The following is a 25889-nucleotide window of genomic DNA, read 5'->3' on the forward strand; positions in this document are numbered from 1 at the left end:
TCCATTCACTAACTACACGGTTGGCAAAGTTGTTTCTACCTACTTCCAAATTGAATCTATTTCCAGACAGTTTGAGACCATTGTTTGTCCGATTCTCATTCAATGTGAACATTGTCACTTTTGATGTTGTCAATTTCCTTTAGAATTTTAAAGACCTGTATCAAGTCACCTCCGAGTCTACGCTTTTGTAGGGAAAAATTCATGTTTTAGTCGATTTTCGTACGATTTATTTTTGATATTTGGAATCAGTTTTGTGGATCGCCGTTGTAGGTTTTGCTAATACAGCTCGTGAGGGCTGCGAGTATAACTACGGGAAGACTGAAGTCTTTTAGAGCTTTTAAGAGGGACGATTAAAAATTTCCACGATTTGGGATAAGTTCCGTCGTCCCAAAAACCATTCAAGTTTTTTTTTTTTTTTTTTTTTTTTTGTGTGCTTGGCAGCAGGTTTGAGATAATGGGATTAATATAATCTTCTGGAGATATTGGTAAAGATAAAGATATTGCATGATCGAGTTCAAGGGTGAATGGAAGATGTTCCTCCGAGTTGGAACTAGTAGGAAGAATAACCTTGGGGTATTGTTACCGATGGTTTGAAATGAAGGAGAATAGTGAAGAGAGTTTGATATATTTGCAAAGTGCTTGCCAGAAGCTTCAGCTACCTCTCCTGCATCAGATTTGTGTAATTAGATCCCCGGAACTCTACTCCGACAGATCGAAGTCTGCATCCCGAGTAGCTTGCCAGGGGGTGGATGCATCTAAAATATCAAGTAGTTCCTAAGTCAAAGACAAGCCCAGGTTATCAGCTATACAAAAGATGAAGGGAAGAACGAAATAGAAATAGGCCCGACTACAATTCATGTCAGCAGCCGAGAAGCAAGGTCACCAAAAATCGGAACTTTTCAGTATCCTGGTGACATCGCTCACCTGCTGCCGTCACCAAAGCACCCTAACGGCGTCAACAGGTAAAGGGCCATTTACACGGTCGAACAGTTTGACAAACCCGGTTTGTCAGGCAAGTGTTTGAAGTGATGTTTGACCGTGTGAATGAGGTATTTGGTCGTCAAACACGTTTGTCGAACGTGTTTGACAACCAAATACCCTATTCACACGGTCAAACCACTTCAAACACTTGTTTGACAAACCGGGTTTGTCAAACAGTTTGACCGTCTATATGGCCCTTAAGGGTCCGGGTGGGGGCTTGGAAGAAAAGAGCAAGAGGAAGGTAGAGGAAAATATTCATGAACAGCGTCAAACTACGTTGGAAGAGTGGGCAGTGGCACAGATGGTAAAGCGGGCGGGAGGTAGAAGTTGGCGGTCTATGATCGACGACGTCACGTCAGGAGACGGCCACTTCAGTACGGGTAAGTTGTCTAGCAATACAATTGGAGGAATAACTCAGTCCGTTTCACATGCATTTGCCCGGCCCCATGCCTTAGATTGATCTAATCAATAAACTAGTTGTGGTTATACACAACTTCCTTTCAGATCAGGTTGCATTGCTCCTCTTTGTCATCAAGGATAATACTAATACTGTACCTCAATATAAATACGTTTATTAAAAATATAAAATATTAAATATTAAAATATAAAGCAATGTTTGCATTACACATTAAAAAAATTGTACATAAAACTTTACAACTCATGGTAGACACGAGGATTTACATTTGGAGGTACTCTTTTGTATCCATGGTTAGAATTGACATTATGGTGGACTACGTGATAATTACCATTAGTATAGAGTCTGGGATCATTCACTCCGATCGAACCAGGCATCTGGCCAACGTAACGATTGCCACCGCTTCCTAGATGTGGGTGTTGCTGTTGCTGTTGCATATACACTTGTTGCCTAGAGTCCTGTACAGGAAGATGGGCCCCCGTCCCGGGATAAGCGTTCCCATGCTGCGCAGTTCCTTGCTCGTGAACACGAAGAGAGCCACTAACGCCCTCAAGGGACCCGTGTTGAATACCTACATGGCGATAGTTTCCGGGTAAGCCGCCCTGGTGGACACTTCCTCGAGTTTCGGCGGGTACCTGGGACCATTGTTGGTTTTGCTGTTGAGCCTGGGCCTGCAGCCGTCCGTTGACGGTGTTACTTGCACGAGGGAAATCGTGGGAGTGTATGATCTGGCTTTGAACCTCGTTCTGGTTTGGAGACTGCGTTTGGATGTGACCACGTGCGAGACTACGAGACTGTGCCTGATCATGGACCTGTGCCTGAGCCTGAGCCTGAGCCTGAACCTGGAACTGTGCCTGAGCTCCAGTTTGAGCCTGAACTTTATCATGAATCTGGGCGTGACCAGGCGCCGGTGCCTGGACCTGAACCTGAGCCTGGACCCGAGCCTGTGCTCCAGTTTGAGCCTGGACTTTATCATGGATCTGGGCGTGACCAGGCGCCGGTACCTGGGCCTGAGCCTGGACCTGGGCCTGAGCTCCAGTTTGAGCCTGAGCCTGAGCCTGAGCCTGAGCCTGAGCTCCAGTTTGAGCCTGAGCCTGGGCCTGAGCCTGAGCTCCAGTTTGAGCCTGGACTTTATCATGGATCTGGGCGTGACCAGGTGCCGGCACCGGTGCCCGAGCACGAACCTGGTTGTGTGTGTGACCCAGGGCTGGGGATGGGGATGGTGCTGGGGTTTGGATCTGGACCTGGGAGTGACCAGGAGATTCTGCCTGGACAGGGACCCGAGGCTGAACATGAGGAGTTCGGATCTGTTCTTGGACATGATCATGGGTATGGACGGGACCTTGGGAATGGGACCGACTTGGGTGGTCAGTGGTCGGGGAGTTTCCTTGGGACTTCCCCCGTGCCTGGATAGGGGCCTGAATCAGCGTCTTGTTATGGGCAGGGCCGTGGGCCTCTGCCATAGGCTGGGTTGGGATCTGAGCATGATATTTTTCTAAGTACTGAAGCCGCGGCGGTCCACTAGTCTTGCCTTTGACAGCGTCATTAGTTTGAAACTGTCCGTCCACTTGAACTCTCTCGTTTTCAAAACGAACATTTGCTCCAAGGTTGTCCTTTATATCCGACAAAGTGTTGTGATCCGGGGTCTGGGGAAGAGGTCGGGTCCGAGAAATCTTATTGACAGTGACTTTGTTCTGCTCGTTAGTCGGAGTTTGCTGTAGGGTATGGTCGGTTGTCGTAATCTGAACCTGTGGATAGGCTCTATGGGGATTTTGATCCTTGTGCCAACTTTGAGAGATTGGCGGAGTCTTTACAGGGGCCCAAGCCTGGGACCCGGCTGAACTAGGGTAATTATGAACATTCTCCAGTTTGGATTCGCTCCAGGAATCGTAGTCTGCAACCACAGTTCGTTCCAGGTCACCACCCAAATGTCGCGATTCGTAAACATTACTTTTGACAGTCGAACTTGGTCTTTCGTCACTGTTAAATGAACGTGAATGAGAGTTATGGGAAGCTGATGTAGCACTTGGACGACCATTTGGTAACCGATCTTCCTGATAAACCTCTTCTTTGTTTACATGGGGGAAAGAATCATCTCCCTTGCCGGGGTGAACATGTTCATCTACGGCCCGTTTCAGTTTTGAGGTTTCTTCGATCATGTCGATTTGACGCAACAATGTCTGCAAAGAAAGAAAGATGAAGACTTGGAAATAGGATGAATTTCACTAATTACATTCATTTCTATTACTAACCTTTTTTACACTTGAATGTTTAAGCGGGCAGGCTTTTCCTTCTCGGCATTGAAAGTTCGAGTGTTTCCAAGGGCCCTGCGATTCAGATTCTTGCGACGATTCTACAAAGATGAAATTTTTTAAAGCTTTCCTTTTCTGCCAAAAATAACTTTTCCAGTACAAGGAAGGGGGTGGGGTCCGCAGCAATACAACAAACAGCACCTCCACAGTAGGGTTCAATTGCCTAAGCTGGTTTACCCTCACTGCTTCACTACATAGCAAACCCCCCCCCCTTATACACAAATCTAGAGAATTTGCAGACAAAAGGTCCTTTCTTGCTCCCTTAACTCCTCGTTCATTTAAATCCACTATTCATACCTCTCATTCTCTCACCTTTTCTCTTCGACGGACATACCTCTTGCACCCAATGTTCTTTTCATCCAGTCCATCCACCTCATTCTCGTACCTTCCTATACTGCCACCAGCTGCTTCAGTTACAAGCAGCGTTATCTACGAACCACAAGCTCAACTCCTCACTCGCCAGTTCCTAATCACTGCCCATCACCTTCGCGTTTACCTCCTGTACTCCTGTACTGTGTGCCTGTGTGTCCCGGCCCTGTCTGTCTGTGTGCCTGTGTGTCCCGGCCCTGTCTGTCTGTGTGCCTGTGTGTCCCGGCCCTGTCTGTCTGTGTGCCTGTGTGTCCCGGCCCTGTCTGTCTGTGTGCCTGTGTGTCCCGGCCCTGTCTGTCTGTGTGTGTGCCTGTGTGTCCCGGCCCTGTCTGTCTGTGTGTGTGCCTGTGTGTCCCGGCCCTGTCTGTCTGTGTGTGTGCCTGTGTGTCCCGGCCCTGTCTGTCTGTGTGTGTGCCTGTGTGTCCCGGCCCTGTCTGTCTGTGTGCCTGTGTGTCCCGGCCCTGTCTGTCTGTGTGTGTGCCTGTGTGTCCCGGCCCAGTCTGTCCGTGAGCGAGTGTCTCCCGTCCCTGTCTGTCTGTGTGCCTGTGTGTCCCGGCCCTGTCTGTCTGTGTGCCTGTGTGTCCCGGCCCTGTCTGTCTGTGTGCCTGTGTGTCCCGGCCCTGTCTGTCTGCCTGTGTGCCTGTGTGTCCCGGCCCTGTCTGTCTGTGTGTGTGCCTGTGTGTCCCGGCCCTGTCTGTCTGTGTGCCTGTGTGTCCCGGCCCTGTCTGTCTGTGTGCCTGTGTGTCCCGGCCCTGTCTGTCTGTGTGCCTGTGTGTCCCGGCCCTGTCTGTGTCTGTGTGCCGGTGTGTCCCGGCCCTGTCTGCCTGTGTGCCTGTGTGTCCCGGCCCTGTCTGTCTGTGTGCCTGTGTGTCCCGGCCCTGTCTGTCTGTGTGCCTGTGTGTCCCGGCCCTGTCTGTCTGTGTGCCTGTGTGTCCCGGCCCTGTGTGTCTGTGTGCCTGTGTGTCCCGGCCCTGTCTGTCTGTGTGCCTGTGTGTCCCGGCCCTGTCTGTCTGTGTGCCTGTGTGTCCCGGCCCTGTCTGTCTGTGTGCCTGTGTGTCCCGGCCCTGTCTGTGTGTGCCTGTGTGTCCCGGCCCTGTCTGTCTGTGTGTGCCTGTGTGTCCCGGCCCTGTCTGTCTGTGTGTGCCTGTGTGTCCCGGCCCTGTCTGTGTGTGCCTGTGTGTCCCGGCCCTGGTCTGTCTGTCTGCGTGTGTCCCGGCCCTGGTCTGTCTGTCTGCGTGTGTCCCGGCCCTGGTCTGTCTGTCTGCGTGTGTCCCGGCCCTGGTCTGTCTGTCTGCGTGTGTCCCGGCCCTGGTCTGTCTGTCTGCGTGTGTCCCGGCCCTGGTCTGTCTGTGTGCGTGTGTCCCGGCCCTGGTCTGTCTGTGTGCGTGTGTCCCGGCCCTGGGCTGTCTGTGTGCGTGTGTCCCGGCCCTGGTCTGTCTGTGTGTGTGTGTCCCGGCCCTGTCTGTCTGTGTGCCTGTGTGTCCCGGCCCTGTCTGTCTGTGTGCCTGTGTGTCACGGCCCTGTCTGTCTGTTGTGCCTGTGTGTCCCGGCCCGGTGTCTGACTGTGTGCCTGTGTGTCCCGGCCCTGTCTGTCTGTGTGTGTGCCTGTGTGTCCCGGCCCTGTCTGTCTGTGTGCCTGTGTGTCCGGGCCCTGTCTGCCTGTGTGCCTGTGTGTCCCGGCCCTGTCTGTCTGTGTGCCTGTGTGTCCCGGCCCTGTCTGTCTGCCTGTGTGCCTGTGTGTCCCGGCCCTGTCTGTCTGCCTGTGTGCCTGTGTGTCCCGGCCCTGTCTGTCTGCCTGTGTGCCTGTGTGTCCCGGCCCTGTCTGTCTGCCTGTGTGCCTGTGTGTCCCGGCCCTGTCTGTCTGCCTGTGTGCCTGTGTGTCCCGGCCCTGTCTGTGTCTGTGAGCCGGTGTGTCCCGGCCCTGTCTGCCTGTGTGCCTGTGTGTCCCGGCCCTGTCTGTCTGCCTGTGTGCCTGTGTGTCCCGGCCCTGTCTGTCTGTGTGCCTGTGTGTCCCGGCCCTGTCTGTCTGTGTGCCTGTGTGTCCCGGCCCTGTCTGTCTGTGTGCCTGTGTGTCCCGGCCCTGTCTGTCTGTGTGCCTGTGTGTCCCGGCCCTGTCTGTCTGTGTGCCTGCGGCTCCCGGCCCTCTCTGTCTGTGTGTGTGACTGGCTGTGTGTCGCGGGCCTGTCCGTGTGTGTGCCTGTGTGTCCCGGCCCTGTCTGTCTGTGTGTGTGCCTGTGTGTCCCGGCCCTGTCTGTCTGTGTGTGTGCCTGTGTGTCCCGGGCCTGTCTGCCTGTGTGCCGGTGTGTCCCGGCCCTGTCTGCCTGTGTGCCTGTGTGTCCCGGCCCTGTCTGTCTGTGTGGGTGTGTGTCCCGGGACTGTGTGTCTGTGTGGGTGTGTGTCACGGCCCTGTGTCTGCCTGTGTGCCTGTGTGTCCCGGCCCTGTCTGTCTGTCTGTGTGCCTGTGTGTCCCGGCCCTGTCTGTGTGTGTGCCTGTGTCTCCGGCCCTGTCTGCCTGTGTGCCGGTGTGTCCCGGCCCTGTCTGTCTGTGTGCCTGGGTGTCCCGGCCCTGTCTCTGTGTGCCTGTGTGTCCCGGCCCTGTCTGTCTGGCTGAGTGACTGTGTGTCCCGGCCCTGTCTGTGTCTGTGTGCCGGTGTGTCCCGGCCCTGTCTGCCTGTGTGCCTGTGTGTCCCGGCCCTGTCTGTGTCTGTGTGCCGGTGTGTCCCGGCCCTGTCTGCCTGTGTGCCGGTGTGTCCCGGCCCTGTCTGCCTGTGTGCCTGTGTGTCCCGGCCCTGTCTGTCTGTGTGCCTGTGTGTCCCGGCCCGGTCTGTCTGTGTGAGTGTGTGTCCCGGCCCTGTCTGCCTGTGTGCCTGTGTGTCCCGGCCCTGTCTGTCTGTGTGCCTGTGTGTCCCGGCCCTGTCTGTCTGTGTGCCTGTGTGTCCCGGCCCTGTCTGTCTGTGTGCCTGTGTGTCCCGGCCCTGTCTGTCTGTGTGCCTGTGTGTCCCGGCCCTGTCTGTCTGTGTGCCTGTGTGTCCCGGCCCTGTCTGTCTGTGTGCCTGTGTGTCCCGGCCCTGTCTGTCTGTGTGCCTGTGTGTCCCGGCCCTGTCTGTGTGTGTGCCTGTGTGTCCCGGCCCTGTCTGTCTGTGTGTGTGTGTGCCTGTGTGTCCCGGCCCTGTCTGTGTGTGTGCCTGTGTGTCCCGGCCCTGTCTGTCTGTGTGTGTGCCTGTGTGTCCCGGCCCTGTCTGTCTGTGTGCCTGTGTGTCCCGGCCCTGTCTGTGTGTGTGCCTGTGTGTCCCGGCCCTGTCTGTCTGTGTGTGTGCCTGTGTGTCCCGGCCCTGTCTGTCTGTGTGCCTGTGTGTCCCGGCCCTGTCTGTCTGTGTGTGTGCCTGTGTGTCCCGGCCCTGTCTGTCTGTGTGCCTGTGTGTCCCGGCCCTGTCTGTCTGTGTGCCTGTGTGTCCCGGCCCTGTCTGTCTGTGCCTGTGTGTCCCGGCCCTGTCTGTGTGTGCCTGTGTGTCCCGGCCCTGTCTGTCTGTGTGCCTGTGTGTCCCGGCCCTGTCTGTCTGTGTGTGCCTGTGTGTCCCGGCCCTGTCTGTGTGTGCCTGTGTGTCCCGGCCCTGTCTGTGTGTGCAACATTACACTACATTCCCTGCCTTCACACAAGCTCCCTCACGCACGTAAAACTTCTGACAGATCTTGGATTTTCATCCATCTCGTACATCCACAGTAGCCCAGCCTTTACGTCAACTGACATACGCCTTATCCAAACACGAATCATACCCACCTTTAAATTTCCTTATAACGAATGCTGTAGTTGCTATCGTGATAAGTAGGAGAGCAAGCAGGACCTTCTTGGAGGTACCGAGGTGACGAAGACTGAAATTGAACCACGATTTCCTCATCGATTTGACGGAGCGTAGGGCGACAAACATGGGAGAGCTCGAGGTTAAGACCTAGAGGGAAACAGACGGAGGAATAAAAGCTACTTTAGCTACGGACCTTTTAATGTGTTTTTTTTTTCGCAGAACTCTGGCTACCGCCGATCCAAAGACTTCCCTAATGAAAGATTTTTGCCTGTTGAATCCGAACATTCAGTTCTTTTAGAACACTATATAGAACATTTTTTGTAGTTTGGAATTAATTTTTTTTTTTAAATATCAAACTTGTCAATAGGGGACTGCAGAAAAAAAAGATTGAGATAGTGTCCGTTCATCCGTGGCTGTTCTTTCAGATGCAGGTTAGAACTAGTATAAATTTTAATTCCCATTCTGTCGCCAAATATGCAACGAGAACCATTCAGGCTAGAGTCCGCCTACCTATAGACCACTAGTGAAAACTTGTTAACGTTAGAGGGGGGTTTACACGGGGTATTTGGTTGTCGAACACGTTGGTTAAACCCCAAATACCCCGTTCAAACGTTCACATCACTTTAAACACGTGTCTGTCGAACCGCGTTCGACGAACCGTTAGACCGTATGAACCCCCTCTTAACGATGTTGTGGTTGTCATAAGGACAATCCAAATTGAAAATTGTAAACATCTGTAGTAAAGAAACCACCAAAAGTAGGTGCAACCTTCACTGCTGATCTCTCCACTGGTGCCTGTCTTCTAAACTCTGAGAAGCACACGCCTAGCAATAAGTAATCCCAGCTGTTGGACATCTTTGCATTAACCGCAATAGATGTCACGGGGGACGAGAGGTAAACTGACTCAGCAGAGGTTGCGAGCGAAGCGAGTCTCGGGACAACGAATGTCGAGGGGGTACTCACCTCTACGGGCGAAGAAGGAGAATCGAAGGTGAACTGGGTGGAGAAGGCCATCCGGGGCGTGACGAAACAGGGCGGCGCAGGCCTTCTCATGTTGGGCGTGATCCGCTGACTGTTACCGAGTAGAGGAACGAGTGGGTAAATTAATAAACAAACAAATTAAACGCTATGTTGCAACACCCCAGGTTACTGACGCCAGGGATGCATCCTGCTACATTACTTATTTTTAGACATACAAATAAAGTTATGCTAATTTGCAAGTAGTTTCGATGGAACGGATTTTATGAAACTAGTTTTAAAATATAAGGCAAGAGTTAACAGCAATTCATAAGATTTAAGCAATTATTTTCTAGGTCTATTGAAGGAAACGTTGTACAGACTTCTACAATAGACATAACGGTGCTACAAGTTTTTTTGTAGCAATGGCCAATAAAGGCAGGGGACTGAAGTAGAGTCTTCAGTATTTTGAGATCGAAGGTTGCCCAGGCAACTGTTGGATAGGGCCACGAGATCCGATCATTACACGTTTCATGGGGACTTTTTTTTTTTTAATCTTTACAACTAAATGGACGCTCGCTGGACGCTCGCTGGACGAACGGCTCAGAGCGTCGCTATTTTCGGTGGAGGTCGAGGGCCTGGTTTGATAAATTCCACACTGCAAAGTCCACTGTAAAGGACACCGTCCTAGCCTCCTGATAGGGGTAAGTTCGCGACAAACTAAATCATTACAACGTCATTACAACGAAGAACAGCACTGGTATAACCCAACTACTCACATCAAATCCACTTGCGGTTTTATGACACCGCTATCCGAAGGTCGCCTCTGCTGCCACTTTGGTGCTATGCTGACATCGCACAAACTCTGTCAAGAGAAAAAAATATCACTGTGCTAGGCTTGGGCCCATCATGGTTCTACAGGTATTGAAGAAAAAATTATAATTCGAGTCTTACCCTTCGCCGGGTATTCTCGTTTCCTTTTCTATCCACCGTCTGGGGTAGCAACATTGTCGGAGCCATCCTTCTGAGTGCGGGCAGGCGGGAGGTTTCTGTTAACACGGGAGAGGGTCATGAATGCTGTACTTCCCCATGCGACGAGGGCATACATCGGGATGGTAGATTATAATATTGTGGAGGATGGAAAGGGGGAACAAGTACAGAGGCAATCCGGGTGGGGTGGGGTGGAAAAAATATACAGTCAATTTAGGGTGTAGGGGTGGGAGAGTACAGAGGTAATCTGGTGGGAAAATACAGAAACAATCCGGGGTGAAAAAAAAAACGACACAGACAGCCCAGGGCCGGGACACACGCACAGACAGCCAGGGCCGGGACACGAAAGATGATTTACGAAGTTTTTGGCTTGAAGGCCGAGCGCCGGAGCCGGTAGGCCATTCAGCGCGCACGCAGACGAAAGAGCCGGGACACTCTGGCAAGGCAGGGTGTGGCACGGCAGGGTGTGGCACGGCAGGGAGTGGCACGGCAGGGTGTGGATCAGAGGGGAGAAACGACCTTGTACCATTAGCACAATACATTTTTATTAAAGCTTTCGTGACGGTATACTCTATCATATACCAGTTACCAGGCAATTTCTTTCAGTTTAGAGAATCTCCCAAATCCCCCGGCTTGTGAAAAGATCGTGATCTGGGCTCAGTTGTACGTGCGTGTGCGTGCAAGCGCGTGTGTGTGCTTGTGCTTGTGCGTGCGCGTGTGTGTGTGCTTGTGCTTGTGCGTGCGCGTGTGTGTGTGCTTGTGCTTGTGCGTGCGCGTGTGTGTGCTTGTGCTTGTGCGTGCGCGTGTGTGTGCTTGTGCTTGTGCGTGCGCGTGTGTGTGCTTGTGCTTGTGCGTGCGCGTGTGTGTGTGCTTGTGCGTGCGCGTGTGTGTGTGCTTGTGCGTGTGCCTGCGCGCGTGCGGGGGGGGGGATTATCATGCTAACACGCGTCCAGGGCTCCTCAATATGCCCCCCCCCCCGTGACGTCACGATTTCATTTGGGCCGGAGATCTGTAACTAGTGGGAACTATTGACTATTGAAATACTTCGGTCACCCGGTAGAAAATTCAAGGGAGTTTGGAAATCTCCTCGTATATACAAGTCAATTCCAAGGAGACTGGTCTATGGCACAAGGCACAAACTAAAGTTAATTTGCTGAAAAATAAAGTAGGGACCACAGCAAATCTTTTTACAGTGAAGGTAATCACAGCCATGAACTCGCCAATGGACTCGGCGTTTCCCGAAAGGCGAAGTGGGCATCCTTCCGAAGTGGGCATTTATTGTCAAAGTTACAGAATCTTATCAAAGGAGTTGTATATTAGAAATATTCAGTTTGCACTAAACTCACTCGCCAATGAAGTTTGACTATTTAGAACGAACAAATTCCACACGCCACGTCACGCCACACACTACCCACGCCACGTCACGCCACACACTACCCACGCCACGTCACGCCACACACTACCCACACCACGTCACGCCACACACTACCCACACCACGTCACGCCACACACTACCCACACCACGTCACGCCACACACTACCCACACCACGTCACGCCACACACTACCCACACCACGTCACGCCACACACTACCCACACCACGTCACGCCACACACTACCCACACCACGTCACGCCACACACTACCCACACCACGTCACGCCACACACTACCCACACCACGTCACGCCACACACTACCCACGCCACGTCACGCCACACACTACCCACGCCACGTCACGCCACACACTACCCACGCCACGTCACGCCACACACTACCCACGCCACGTCACGCCACACACTACCCACGCCACGTCACGCCACACACCACACACACCACACACACCACACACTACCCACACTACCCACACCACACACTACCCACACCACACACTACCCACACCACGTCACGCCACACACTACCCACACCACGTCACGCCACACACTACCCACACCACGTCACGCCACACACTACCCACACCACGTCACGCCACACACTACCCACACCACGTCACGCCACACACTACCCACACCCACGTCACGCCACACACTACCCACACCACGTCACGCCACACACTACCCACACCACGTCACGCCACACACTACCCACACCACGTCACGCCACACACTACCCACACCACGTCACGCCACACACTACCCACACCACGTCACGCCACACACTACCCACACCACGTCACGCCACATACTACCCACACCACGTCACGCCACATACTACCCACACCACGTCACGCCACACACTACCCACACCACGTCACGCCACACACTACCCACACCACGTCACGCCACACACTACCCACACCACGTCACGCCACACACTACCCACACCACGTCACGCCACACACTATCCACACCACGTCACGCCACATACTACCCACACCACGTCACGCCACATACTACCCACACGTCATATTACCCTCCACCACGCAGGAGCAAACTACGACTAAAGTGTAATATACTAAGAAATATACCTTAGACATCAATTTAACCCCACTTACCTCACCCAAACCTTCGAATCCCCTTTCTGGCATCCTAAATTACTGGAGAAACTAGTCATTTATGGTATATTGGTTAGAATGCCGCCTCTATTCTGGACATTGTTATTTGTCCATTTGGGTAAATCTTTAGTTTCGACCATGGGAGGAATATAGCAATAGAAAATTAAATATTAATTTTGTAACTTAAAATGTATCAACGTAATATGCAATTTTGTGTGCGGAAATGAAATAAAAATACTTTGCTACAAGCTAAATATGCTAATGAACGAAGTCGGTACCAACACTCAAATACAAGCGATTACGTGGGGACATGATCGAAATGTGGAAGCACTTTAACATATACCAGAGAGAAATCCTCCCAGCTTCCTTCAGGCCCACGGACAGACCAAGTCGACTACATTAGTAAACTATTCCGACATTGTCCTAATGATGGGATGTATGGTGCTCATCATAATTGCTTCTACCATCGAGTAGCCAGGATATGGAATGGTCTACCCCAGTGGTTCCCAAACTGTGGGTAAATTACCCCCTGGGGGGGAGGTAACAAATTTTCGGGGGTAATGGAGGGCTGACAAAAAAATTGAAAATAAAATAAAATCAAGAAAACATTACAGTACCCGGCATTAGGATTAAGGTTAACTTAGTACGTATAATTGTAAAACTAAAAAAAAAAAGTTTGGGAACCACTGGTCTACCGTCTGAGGTTGTCGAGGCAGGGACTGTTAGCTCTTTTAAAAACCGCTTGGATTGCCACTGGAGAGACTTCAAACTTAGATTTGACCCGTCAGCCACTCCGCCAGAGCCACAATCTATAGTTTAAGTTTACCCTGTGAGCGCAGCGAAGAGTCGTCTCCTCGACTGGTCTGCGTAATATGCTTAAGTATGCTTAAGTAAGTATAGGATCGGGACGCCATGTCTTATGGTAGATGCCGACGTCTTAGAAATGAAAGGATGATAAATTCGTCTAAGGTAAACTAAACTAAACTAACCTAACCTAACCGGTAAATCTTTAGTTTCGACCATGGGAGGAATATAGCAATAGAAAATTAAATATTAATTTGTATACTCCGCAAGCTGAGAGAGTGGTTGAAAAGCCCGCCAACGTGTCTCACGACGACAACGAGGATGAGCCGGATGACATCTAATTAGCAGGTAATGATTTATTAAACAGGTTAGGTTAGGTTAGTTTAGTTTAGTTTACCTTACCTTACCTTAGACGAATTTATCATCCTTTCATTTCTTCGACGTCGGCATCTACCATAAACATGGCGTACCATTCGTCGTACACGACTTCGTTATTTAAGAAATCTGTTTTAGCACCTTTTGTTTTTCATTTCCGCACACAAAATTGCGAATTACGTTGATACATTTTAATTTACAAAGTTAATTTTTCTATCGCTATATTCCTCCCATGGTCGAAACTAAAAATTTACCTCCATTTGTTTATTTGCTCGATTTTTATTATTCATCTGTCAATTTATCATTTACTATTTACTTGTTTGTTTATTACTTAACTATACCTACGCATTTATTTATTATATATTTTTTATTTATTTACTTATAATTTTGTTTGCATCCGACCTAGTTATGGACCAAAAGGTCTCCTGTCGGCTTTTGTAATCCTCTGTAACGCTAATCCTGCAAACCTACGGTCAGCACAATATCAACTCTTGCACAACCCGTGAATTGAACTTTTGTTCATTTCCCGGCACAGGACTGCGGAAAATGAGAAAGGTAACATTTGCCTATATTTATTCCGCATTGTCAAACTATAAACTATGCTTACAACTATAGACGTGCACATCCTATGCGTATGCATTATACTGTGCGTAAACTATTTCAATATTGCTTATGCGTAAACGTGGGCAAAGATGGAGGTTTTACTTCTTTACCCAAATTAATTTCTATCAATCCATTTATTTTTGGCTGCCACTATCAGAATAGGTTCAAAATTAAATTTGTGGATAGTATATAGGTGGTTTGTTGGCTCCTTAATTACCCAATCCCACCATCTTCGTGTCCCCATAAGCTACTGACCGTTCAGATGTACTCAAGACATCGCATTGCATTAGTTTGTAAGAACGTAAGACTGAAAGACTGCAAAAGACCACGAGACCTACACTAGGCAGTTCCATGTCCCTTACCACCTGCCATCCCTATCTATAAATTATCTAGTCTTCTCTTAAAGCAACCAATCGTTCGTGCGCTCATTACATTTGTTACCAATTCCGTTCCATTCGCTAAAAGCCGTTTGTAAACCACTTCTTGCTCACTTCCTTTAGCCTAAGACCACGCGAGGACGGCTTTCGATAAGTTTCACTCGTTAAAGCGTTACTGAAGCTCTAAGACGATCTCTCATCGATTTAAGGAAGTAAGCTTTCCTATGTAGTGTCGTAAATTGGAATCTTCGGTAAAATTTTACTTTCGACCATTGTAGGAATATAGCCATACAAAATTATATAGTAATTTTGTAAATTAAAATGTATCAACGTAATATGCAATTGTGTGTGCGGAAATGCAAATAAAAAAGTTGCTAAAACAGATTTAAGTAACGAAGTCGTGTACGACGAATGGTACGCCATGTTTATGGTAGATGCCGACGTCGGAGAAATGAAAGGACGATAAATTTGTCTAAACTAAACTAAACTAACCTAACCTAAAGATAAATCATTTGCAAAATATTTGTATACTCCGCAAGCTGAGAGTGGTTGAAAAGCCCGCCAACGTCTTTCACGACGACGACGACGACGACGACGACGAGCCGGATGACATCTAATTTGCAGGTAATGATTTATTAAACACATGTTAGGTTAGGTTAGGTTAGGTTAGTTTAGTCTAGACAAATTTATCGTCCTTTCATTTCTCCGACGTCGGCATCTACCATAAACATGGCGTACCATTCGTCGTACACGACTTCGTTACTCTAGAAATCTGTTTTAGCAACTTTTTTTATTTTCATTTCCGCACAAAATTGCACATTACGTTCACACATTTTAATTTACAAAATTACTATTTAATTTTGTATTGCTATATTCCTACAATGGTCGAAAGTAAAATTTTACCGAATCATCTGCCCGTGTCTTGGTAACCTCAGTACACCAGTTGCCAAGCTGGATAAATTTTTGGACCAATCAATTTTTTAAATACAATTACAAGCACAATCTATCACACGCTCCTTCAAGTTAAGAATCTAGGTCTGGAGTCACAGGCATGAGCCTCTCCCAGGAAGTCTTCTGCAAGTATCTAAATATAACAACCTTTACTAGCACACCGTTTCGCTTGTACCATGTACCTGATATAGATGCAGCAAGAGAAACGTACCAATAAAGCCTCACTCATGAAGTTTGATACATTTATCCCCAATTGCAAATTATATTAGTCTGTCCCCACGGTATACATACATACCTACAAACACCAAGGGAGGTAGCCAAAGTCAAAAGGCATAATTCCACTACCATTCATTCCATGCCTACCCACTCCACTCCTATTCATCACCCCTCCCTCCCTCCTTTCTTTGGTCTGTATATTTCAGGCATTTATTCTAGTCTTTTTTTAATCACTATAGACAATTCGATTCGGCTAGAGAGGAATCCTTGCGCAGTATAGAGCATATTTAGTAGAGATTCTAGTGTATATTTAGTTTGGGGGGGATGCTCTACTGTAGGTAATGATCGCCATTTTTCAGAAACTTTCAATACTTTGTAATTTAAGAACTCGCTTTGCAATATGCACTTACCAAAAACCAGAAAAGTATTAGATTACGTAAGTTGACGATGACTACCTTGCAGACCGCAGATTCGTTGATGTCTTTTGATCCGTGATACTCACTGCACGGCGTCAGGCGACCACTGAAGGCGATTAACAAATTTCAAACCCTTGAGGGGTCAGTCGTTATTCCGCTCGGCATTTGTTTTCCTACGCTCGTCGTCTGTGTTTTGTTTCATGACGTTGTCTTCAAGACAGCCTCGAAGTATCGAAAGTTCACCAATCTCCTCCAATAACATTTGCCTATCTTTACGCATTTTGTCATAAATAATAAGCAATACTACAAACGTTTGCGTTCATATCAGTGCGCATGCGCGTAAGATGTGTACGTAAATAGTCGTAGTATTGGTTACCATTTGTGACCGAATGTATAGAATTAGGCAGGTGTTTTTAGCGACGATTCGTGAACATTAATAATTTTATGAATGCCATGAGGACGTTGCAAATGTGCACTCATAGTTTGTGCCAAGGCTCCTTATTCCTCCTGTAGATGTGCATTAGTGTTTGAACGTACGTGTAGGTAATTCTAAGATTTTTTTTTGTACATTGAAATTATATATTTATGTGAGTGCGTGTGGTTTATGTTCGATTACACAAATAGTGCACTTCCAGTTTTGTTTAAGGTGGCACTACACTAAGCATTTCTCTCTAGCATGCTATTTGTTTTTTTTACTATTTTGTTAAGTAGAAACGACTTCGGTTACGATCATTTGTTTTTCTAATTTCCAAAGGTCAAATTAATCTTGCCTCATATAGTGAGAGGCTGAATTACGAACTAAGAGAAGTTGAACTTATAGTATTAAGGGCCATTTACACTGTCGAACGGTTTGTCAAATCCAGTTTGTCAAACAAGTGTTTGAAGTGATGTTTGACCGTGTGAATGGGGTATTTGGTTGTCAACAACGTTTGACAAACGTGTTTGACCACCAAATACCCAATTCACACGATCAAACCACTTCAAACACTTGTTAGACAAACCGGGTTTGACAAACCGTTTGACTGTGCAAATGGCCCTTTAGATACGTTGTTGAGATGTTCTTACGGAAGTCTAAACTACTTTAACCAAAGTCGTTTCTACTCAAACGCAGTAGCAAAAGCAAGTAGCATGCTATAGTGTGCCGTCACCTTTACTTGAGTGGTCTGAATTGGTCATATTATAAAGAAAAAGCCGAACTCACAAAGACAAGTTGATCAGGTCTGTTTAGACCAGAAGGAAGGACAAGGGCAAAGTTTGGCTTCAGCCATCAAATCCTAACCTTTAAATTCTCCCATTTGTTGATATATCTTAGGATCACTTATGAATTAAAAGATTTTAAGTCTTTATAAACATTTTATCTAAATCTAATTTGATTTTGTGTACAATAGTTCTTTAGATACTGTAGAGTACTATCTTAACTGTCATCACATGTTGATCTTATTCGAATCATATGCGAGTCATCATATTTGAAAAAAAACAACCGACAAAATATGTTTATGTTTGATTATGCAGAGTTGCTTGCCACCAATCTGACACAATTTAGTGGTTATTATCATAAGCGACATGAAACTTTTTCACAGTGAAATATTTCTAACAAAAATATAATACAAATATTCGGTGCAAGTTTGGTGGACTGAAAGCAGAGACTGTTAATAGTTTCATATATTTTTTTTTTGGGCTCAGCTTGTACAGTCCCGCTGACGGTAAGCTGTCAGTCCCTCCATCCCGCCCCTCCTATCTTCGTTCATTCGTACGTGACGTCAGTTTGTAACTGCATTATATAAACCAGGTCTTGGCTACAGTACTCTATTACATGATCTATTCACAAGACTTTGATTTTGCGAATTTAGGCTAATTCTAGCCATAATATTGATCGAACAGATGGTGGCATCCATAGATTCTTGGGTCGATGGGAAGCTTCTCCAAGCCAAGGAGTTCGAGCAGGCCTTCGACCATGTCCCGCGCACTGAAGTACCTCCTCACCCTCCTCAAGGGACCAGGGGCCCCTCCGGTTGGCGACCTCCCACTCTGTCGTTTCACGCGAGAGACGCTGAAGGCGGAAGGCGGCTGGGCGACGGAGGCGTCGTCGAGGTCATTCCGCCTTTCGAAGTCGTATCCAAGGGTGTCTACGTAATCGAACTTCTCTTCATCCCGCGGCGCGTCGCCTCCGAACAATCCCTCGGGAGTTATCCTCAGATTAGCGTGGCTACGGTGGTTATGCGGTCGCCTGTAGTCCTCCTCCTCCTTCTCCTCCTCCTCCTGTCGCATTTGAGGAATGAAAAAGGAGGAGGCATTGGCGAGCAACTCTTTCAGTAAAGGAGACTTCGTGGCAAATAACCCCGACTGCTGCCTGGCTCTTCCCTTCGTCCGGAGGCGAGCTTCTCCGACGGTTCCCGCCTCTTGTCCAAGAGCAGGGTCCAGGTAAGATGTCTGTGCTCTGTCCGCTTCATTCCCGATCGCCTCCTGGCTTTCATCCAGGCTACTGTGTCTCTTCGTCTTCCAGGGTCCTCTCTTCGCGTCTCCAGGCCTCTTTCTGACGTCCATTCCTCTCTTGCCAAACCGCATGGGCCTCCTGCAACGAACAAGGCATCTGAGATAATATACATACATATACCAAGGGCTTTTCCCCCCTTACAAGGGGGGTAGCTAAAGTCAAAAAGGCATAATTCCACCTCCACCCGTTTCATCCCCACCCATTCCATCCACATCCACCGCCCCTCCCTCCGTCCCTCTCATCTGAGATAACTCGAAAAAACGATAAACAGGCATCTTAATTAAAATAGGCACATATATTAGTTGCATATTTTCAGAATTCTTCTAGATTCTTTCGTCAAAATGAATTTAAACCTTTGGCTAGGACACGGCCCGTTACGTTCCGCATATAAGAGAGGAATCGTAAGGGCGTTGAAGACGCGGGCTTTGACTAAGAGAAAACGTATGTCAGTACTGGGTAACCTTGCAATATATTGACAGATTGCTAATCATAGCGATAAGCACCCCATGATAACAACATCAATGACAGTGATACTACTACTACTACTGCTACTACTACTACTACTACTACTACTAATGATAGTAATAATAATAATAATTAATAATAATAATAATAATAATAATAATAATAATAATAATAATAATAATAATAATAATGATGATAATAATGATAATAATTAATAATGATGATAATGATGATGGTTGATGATTAATAATGATGATGATGGTGATGATTGATGATGGTTGATGATTGGTGATAATGATGACAATGATGATGATAATACTAATAATAATAATAATAATTAATAATAATAATAATGATAATAATAATAATGATAATAATAATGATAGTGATAATGTTAATGATGATAATAATGATAATGATGATAATAATAATAACAATAATAATAATAATGATAATAATAATAATAATAATAATAATAATAATATTAATAATAATAATTAATAGTAAAGATAACTAACAATGATAAGAAATAATAATAACATTCCAACCATCATCAACAACAATAAAAAACATTATAACAACAACAACAACAACAACAACAACAACAACATCAATAATAATAATAATAATAATAATAATAATGATAATGACAACAATAATGATAATAACAATAATAATAATTATAATAACTAATAATAATAATTATACTAATAATAGTAACTAATAATAATAATAATTATACTAATAATAGTAACTAATAATAATAATAATTAATAATAATAATTAATAATAATAATTAATAATAATAATTAATAATAATAATAATAATAATAATAATTATGATAAATAATAATAATAATAATAATAAATAATAAATAATAATAAATTAATAATAATAATAAATAATAATAATAATAATAATAATAATAATAATAATAATAATAATAATAATAATAATAATAATAATAAATAATAATAAAAATAATAGTAATAATAATAATAATAATAATAATAATAATAATAATAATAATAATAATAATAATAATAATAATAATAATAATAATAATAATAATAATAATAATAACAATAATAATAATAATAATAATAATAATAATAATAATAATAATAATAATAATAATAATAATAATAATAATAATAATAATAATAATAATAATAATAATAATAATAATAATAATAATAATAATAATAATAATAATAATAATAATAATAATAATAATAATAATAATAATAATAATAATAATAATAATAATAATAATAATAATAATAATAATAATAATAATAATAATAATAATAATAATAATAATAATAATAATAATAATAATAATAATAATAATAATAATAATAATAATAATAATAATAATAATAATAATAATAATAATAATAATAATAATAATAATAATAATAATAATAATAATAATAATAATAATAATAATAATAATAATAATAATAATAATAATAATAATAATAATAATATAATAATAATAATAATAATAATAATATAATAATAATAATAATAATAATAATAATAATAATAATAATAATAATAATAATAATAATAATAAATAATAATAAATAATAATAATAATAATAATAATAATAATAATAATAATAATAATAATAATAATAATAATAATAATAATAATAATAATAATAATAATAATAATAATAATAATAATAATAATAATAATAATAATAATAATAATAATAATAATAATAGTTATGTTCCTAAGGAGAGACCTACTAGAACGGGCAACAGAATCAAGAAACAAGAAGTGAAGGATCATCAACCTCTGTCCGCACCGCTGGCAAGGCACGGCCAGGCTCTCGAAGGCGCAGATGATGTCACAGCGGAGGGCTTCCAGGTCACACACCCTCGACGTACGACGGCGCTCGCCCGTCGTCGTCGTCGTCGTCGTCGCTGCCGCCGCCAGCAGGAGCACCAAGCCAAAGGTCGTCCTGGGCCACGGCGCCAACGGGGTCTGTTGGGAATGAAGGGGTCTGGTGTCAGAAAAAGTTGAAGGGATCAGGGACGCTGTGACCAACCCTGGAGGGGGTCGGGTCGCCTCCAGTCAGGGTGACTTGGAGTTCGTAAACTCTCTTTCTAACCTCTCCCTCTCTCTATCCCCTCTTCTCTCTCTCTCTCTCTCTCTCTCTCTCTCTCTCTCTCTCTCTCTATCTCTCTATCCCCCTCTCTCTATCTCTCGATTTATCTATCTATCCCACCCCTCTCCCTCTCTCTCTCTCTCTCTCTGTCCCCCTTCTCTTTCTCTTCATCTCTCTCTCTCTCTCTCTCTCTCTCTCTCTCTCTCTCTCTCTCTCTATCTCTCTATCCCCCTCTCTCTATCTCTCGATTTCTCTATCTATCCCACCCTTTTCCCTCTCTCTCTCTCTCTATCCCCCTTCTCTTTCTCTTCATCTCTCTCTCTCTCTCTCTCTCTCTCTCTCTCTACCCCCTATTTCTCTCTCTCTCTCTCTTTCTCTATCCCCCCTTCTCTTTCTCTCTTACACCTGTCCCTGCACAAGACACAACAGGAGAGAAGAGCATTGCATCCTTTCGTTTCCCGGGGGAGATCTACATTATCATACATACATACGATACCTACCTACATACACAATCACCCCCACACACACACACATATATATATATATATATATATATATATTATATATATATATATATATATATATATATATATATATTTAATGTACCTGCTGAAGAGAATGATGTTTGTAAGATTTTCTAAGATGAATTGCTTACTCGAGATGGGAGTTTAGGTTTGAACCCTCCTAAGTCATTTTTTTCTTCTAAACTGAGTAAAATCACCTTACAGTTGTCAAAACTAAACCTCCATTTTTTTTTACACAGTCACACGTATATTTTCAGATTGTCCGATGAGATGAGCTTAACACATTCAAGGGATTTGTTTTGGCGATGTTTCTCTTTTTTCCATCTTAGAAGAACAGTAATTATCTTAGTTAAATCGTCTCGATTATCTCAGTTAAATCATCTCGATTAAACTTTTGCTTAACCTATAGGGACGACTCGGCCACATTTGATTATTCTATTTTGGTTAAAGGAAGACAATTCAGTTCAGCTTAAAGAAGTCCCCCCCTTGCAACCAATGGTGGTCCTATATGGCGGTCCATTCTTTGTATTTCTTTTTTATCATAGAACACCACAAGAGATGAAAACGTATTAGATACTCAATAAAGAAGAATATATAATTCCGATATATCATGGCCCAGGTTTGGATGTCTATACAAAATTTTCTACATTCATTTATCTATTGATTTATTATTTCGCTGCTGTACTGTTTTGGTCTCCGTCCTACAGAATGGACATAAATTCACTAGAATCAGTACAGAGAAGAATGACCAAAATGATACATGGACTCGGAAATTTGCCTTACGAAGAGAGGCTTAGGCACCTAAACTTACACTCTCTGGAAAGACGCAGAGTGCGGGGTGATCTAATAGAAGTGTTCAAGTGGATCAAAGGCTATAACAAGGGTGATGCAAACAAGGTCATCATAATAAAACAACAGGGCAGGACTCGCAGTAATGGGTATAAACTGGACAAATTTAGATTTAAGAAGGAAATAGGCAAGAATTGGTTTACTAATAGGGTGGTCGATGAATGGAATAGACTTAGTAACCATGTAGTAAGCGCTGAAACTATCAGTTGTTTTAAAAAACGATTAGACAACTTTATGGATGGGGATGACAGGTGGTGATGGATATGGAGCTGCCTAGTGTAGGCCTTATGGTCTTTTGCAGTCTCCTTTATTCTTATGTTCTTATGTTATGTTCTCTTACGTTCTGTCAAGTATAGCGTAAAACCGTTTTCTTTGTTAAATTTTGAGGATTGACAAAATTATATTTATTCTTGATCAATACCTGGGTGTAATATTATTACACAAAATTTGTTCGGGACAATGTCGAGTGACCTAAGATTGATAAAAAACAAAACAAAAATAAACACGGTTGCAAAGCTTATATTAGCCCCAGTAACCAATACAGGTCCGGATATAACTTCAAAAAATTAAGTTTGGTTAGCATCAGATGGAGGGGTCAAATCACGCCAAGCATCCTCACGTTTGCCTCCATTACCACCCCAACCATGGCGACAATACACCCTGACGCAATACCACCTTCAACACAAACCATTCATTGTCTACATTCCCAACCCTCACACAAAAAATTCTATTCATATAAAAGACTTGATTCCCTTAAACAACCTTTTCCTTATCCTATACATCTTCGACACACTCTATGAGTTCTCTGTGTCAACCTTATCATACGCCTCCAAATTAATGAAAAACTAAAGATCTCTTTATTCCTTACAAAAAAGAAAGAAAGAAAAAAGAATATTTGTTGGGCTTTCTTGGATTTGGAGAAGGCATACAGTAGGGTTGATGGGCGGTTCAGAGTGTAGTGCAAATATGGGATGGGGGAACTTTGTTGAAAGCAGTAAATTTTTTACATGTGAGAATTAGGAATGGAGAGAGTGAATGGTTTTGAAGTGAATGAGGGGATACGACAGGATTGTGTAATGTTGCCATGGATGTTCAGCATGTAATAAGTTAATAAAGGTGATGATGGTGCAGTAACGGCAACAATAACAACAACAACGACCATAAAAGCCACAGAAACAACTACAACAGGAACCATAGTAAAAGCAAAATCAAGGCGAACAGCAACACCAACAAAAAATACAAAAGCAACAAAACAACAGTAATTGCAACATCATTAATAACAGACGCAGCAACGTCAGCATCATTGACAGTGGCAACAGCAGTAAAAAGAGCAAATTCAACACCAACAGTAACAACAACAAGCATAAAAACAACAACCATAACAACATTGCCAACAACAACGAAAATAGCAACAGCAACAATATAGAAGCAAAAAGAATAGGAAGAGCAGCATCGACAACAATGATAAAAGCAATAGGTGCATCAGCATTAACAGTAACAAGAACAACAACAGCAACAATAATAATAACATAACTCGTAGCATCAAGAACAGCAGCATTAATACTAACAATAGCAAAACTATCATCAGATAGCAATAACAACTGAGACAATAACAGCAACAACAACATTGTCAACATTAATAACAAAAAGATAAAGAAGCAGAAAAAACAGCAATACCAACAGGACCTGTAAGAACAAGCACAACAACAAAACAAAACTAGTAGCATCAACAACAACAGCACACATGCACGCACGCACACACACACACACACACACACACACACACACACACACACACACACACACACACACACACACACACACACACACACACACACACACACACACACACACACACACACACACACAAATACGACTCGGTGGCGCGGTTGATAGAGTACTTGACTGCCAGTACGGAGGTGCGGCAGTACCTGGTTCGAATCCTGCCCAGGGCCGAAATTATTTCGGTATCGATGCGCTCCGGGTCGTTACTTCGACTCTCGTGGGCGGGGAGCTGGGTGTGTGCGTGTGTGTGTGTGTGTGTGTGTGTGTGTGTAAGGTCATAGCATTACCCATAGATCGGTCATACGAGCTCTGAGCTCTCATCCGGGAGGGAACTAGCTGTCGATCACGAGTCCAACACGTGATCCAAAGACCAAGGTGAAAGACCAAGGTGAATACACCATTAGACCAAGACTGACGATGGAGCGGGTGGGTTCCGAGAAGTCACTGTCCTTTTGAAGACTTTCGAAGACGGGTCGAAACTGTTCTTCGGGAAATTAATTATTATCAAAGGAGAACATGATGTTGCCTTAAGCCTTCATTCTCGTTTGTCTCCAAGGAAGCATTTCACCTAGCTATACCAACGTACATGCAATGGGTCTACATGCACATACACATACATATGGACAAGTACGGACACGTTCAGGTACACACACACACACACACACACACACACACACACACACACACACACACACACACACACACACACACACACACACACACACACACACACACACACACACACACACACACACACACACACACAACTCGGTGGCGCGGTTGATAGAGTACTGGATAAAATGAGATATGAAGACGGGATCCCACGAGCATAGCTCCCCTTCCCGTAAAATACAACTAGGTAAATATAACTAGGCACACACACACACACACACACACACACACACACACACACACACACACACACACACACACACACACACACACACACACACACACACACACACACACACACACACACACACACACACACACACACACACACACACACACACACACACACACACACACACACACACACACACACACACACACACACACACACACACACACACACAAATACAACTCGGTGGCGCGGTTGATAGAGTACTGGATAAAATGAGATATGAAGACGGGACACCACGAGCATAGCTCCCCTTCCCGTAAAATACAACTAGGTAAATATAACTAGGTAAACACACACACACACACACACACACACACACACACACACACACACACACACACACACACACACACACACACACACACACACACACACACACACACACACACACACACACACACACACACACACACACACACACACATACACACACACACACACTCACTCACAATAACACACACACAACACAAACACGCACACACACACACAACACACACAACACACACACACACACACACACACACACACACACACACACAACACACACACACACACACACACACACACACACACACACACACACACACACACACACACACACACACACACACACACACACACACACACACACACACACACACACACACACACACACACACACACACA

General features: G+C 44.7%; 2 protein-coding genes across 6 annotated transcripts in view; both read right to left on the minus strand.

Moving 5' to 3' along the window:
- Positions 1 to 1537: 1537 nt before the first annotated feature.
- LOC143019531 (uncharacterized) lies at positions 1538 to 16243 on the minus strand. 5 transcript variants are annotated; one of them, XM_076175241.1, is made up of 8 exons: positions 16073 to 16207; positions 9789 to 9883; positions 9614 to 9699; positions 8841 to 8949; positions 7856 to 8024; positions 3649 to 3749; positions 2497 to 3576; positions 1538 to 2442 (listed from the first exon to the last, which is right to left on the minus strand). In XM_076175241.1, exons 2-8 carry the CDS (start codon positions 9852 to 9854, stop codon positions 1633 to 1635), a joined length of 2421 nt encoding a protein of 806 aa, XP_076031356.1. In that variant the 5' UTR covers positions 9855 to 9883; positions 16073 to 16207; the 3' UTR covers positions 1538 to 1632. The 5 variants fall into 5 exon arrangements, with proteins under 5 accessions (XP_076031356.1, XP_076031355.1, XP_076031354.1 ...); XM_076175240.1 differs by having other exon boundaries at positions 1538 to 2454; XM_076175239.1 differs by having other exon boundaries at positions 1538 to 2454; positions 2485 to 3576.
- Positions 16244 to 17424: 1181 nt separating this feature from the next.
- LOC143019447 (uncharacterized) overlaps positions 17425 to 25889 on the minus strand; it is a 22901-nt gene continuing 14436 nt past the window's right edge. The window contains exons 2-3 of the mRNA XM_076175080.1: positions 20847 to 21037; positions 17425 to 18650 (exon numbers count right to left, since the gene is read on the minus strand). Coding sequence (XP_076031195.1) covers positions 17936 to 18650; positions 20847 to 21037 — 906 coding nt within the window. The 3' untranslated portion in view covers positions 17425 to 17935. The remainder of the gene's footprint in view (positions 18651 to 20846; positions 21038 to 25889) is intronic.

Source organism: Oratosquilla oratoria, chromosome 37 (assembly GCF_046742065.1).
Source record: "Oratosquilla oratoria isolate Oo_2021 chromosome 37, ASM4674206v1, whole genome shotgun sequence".
NCBI classification, from domain to species: domain Eukaryota; kingdom Metazoa; phylum Arthropoda; class Malacostraca; order Stomatopoda; family Squillidae; genus Oratosquilla; species Oratosquilla oratoria.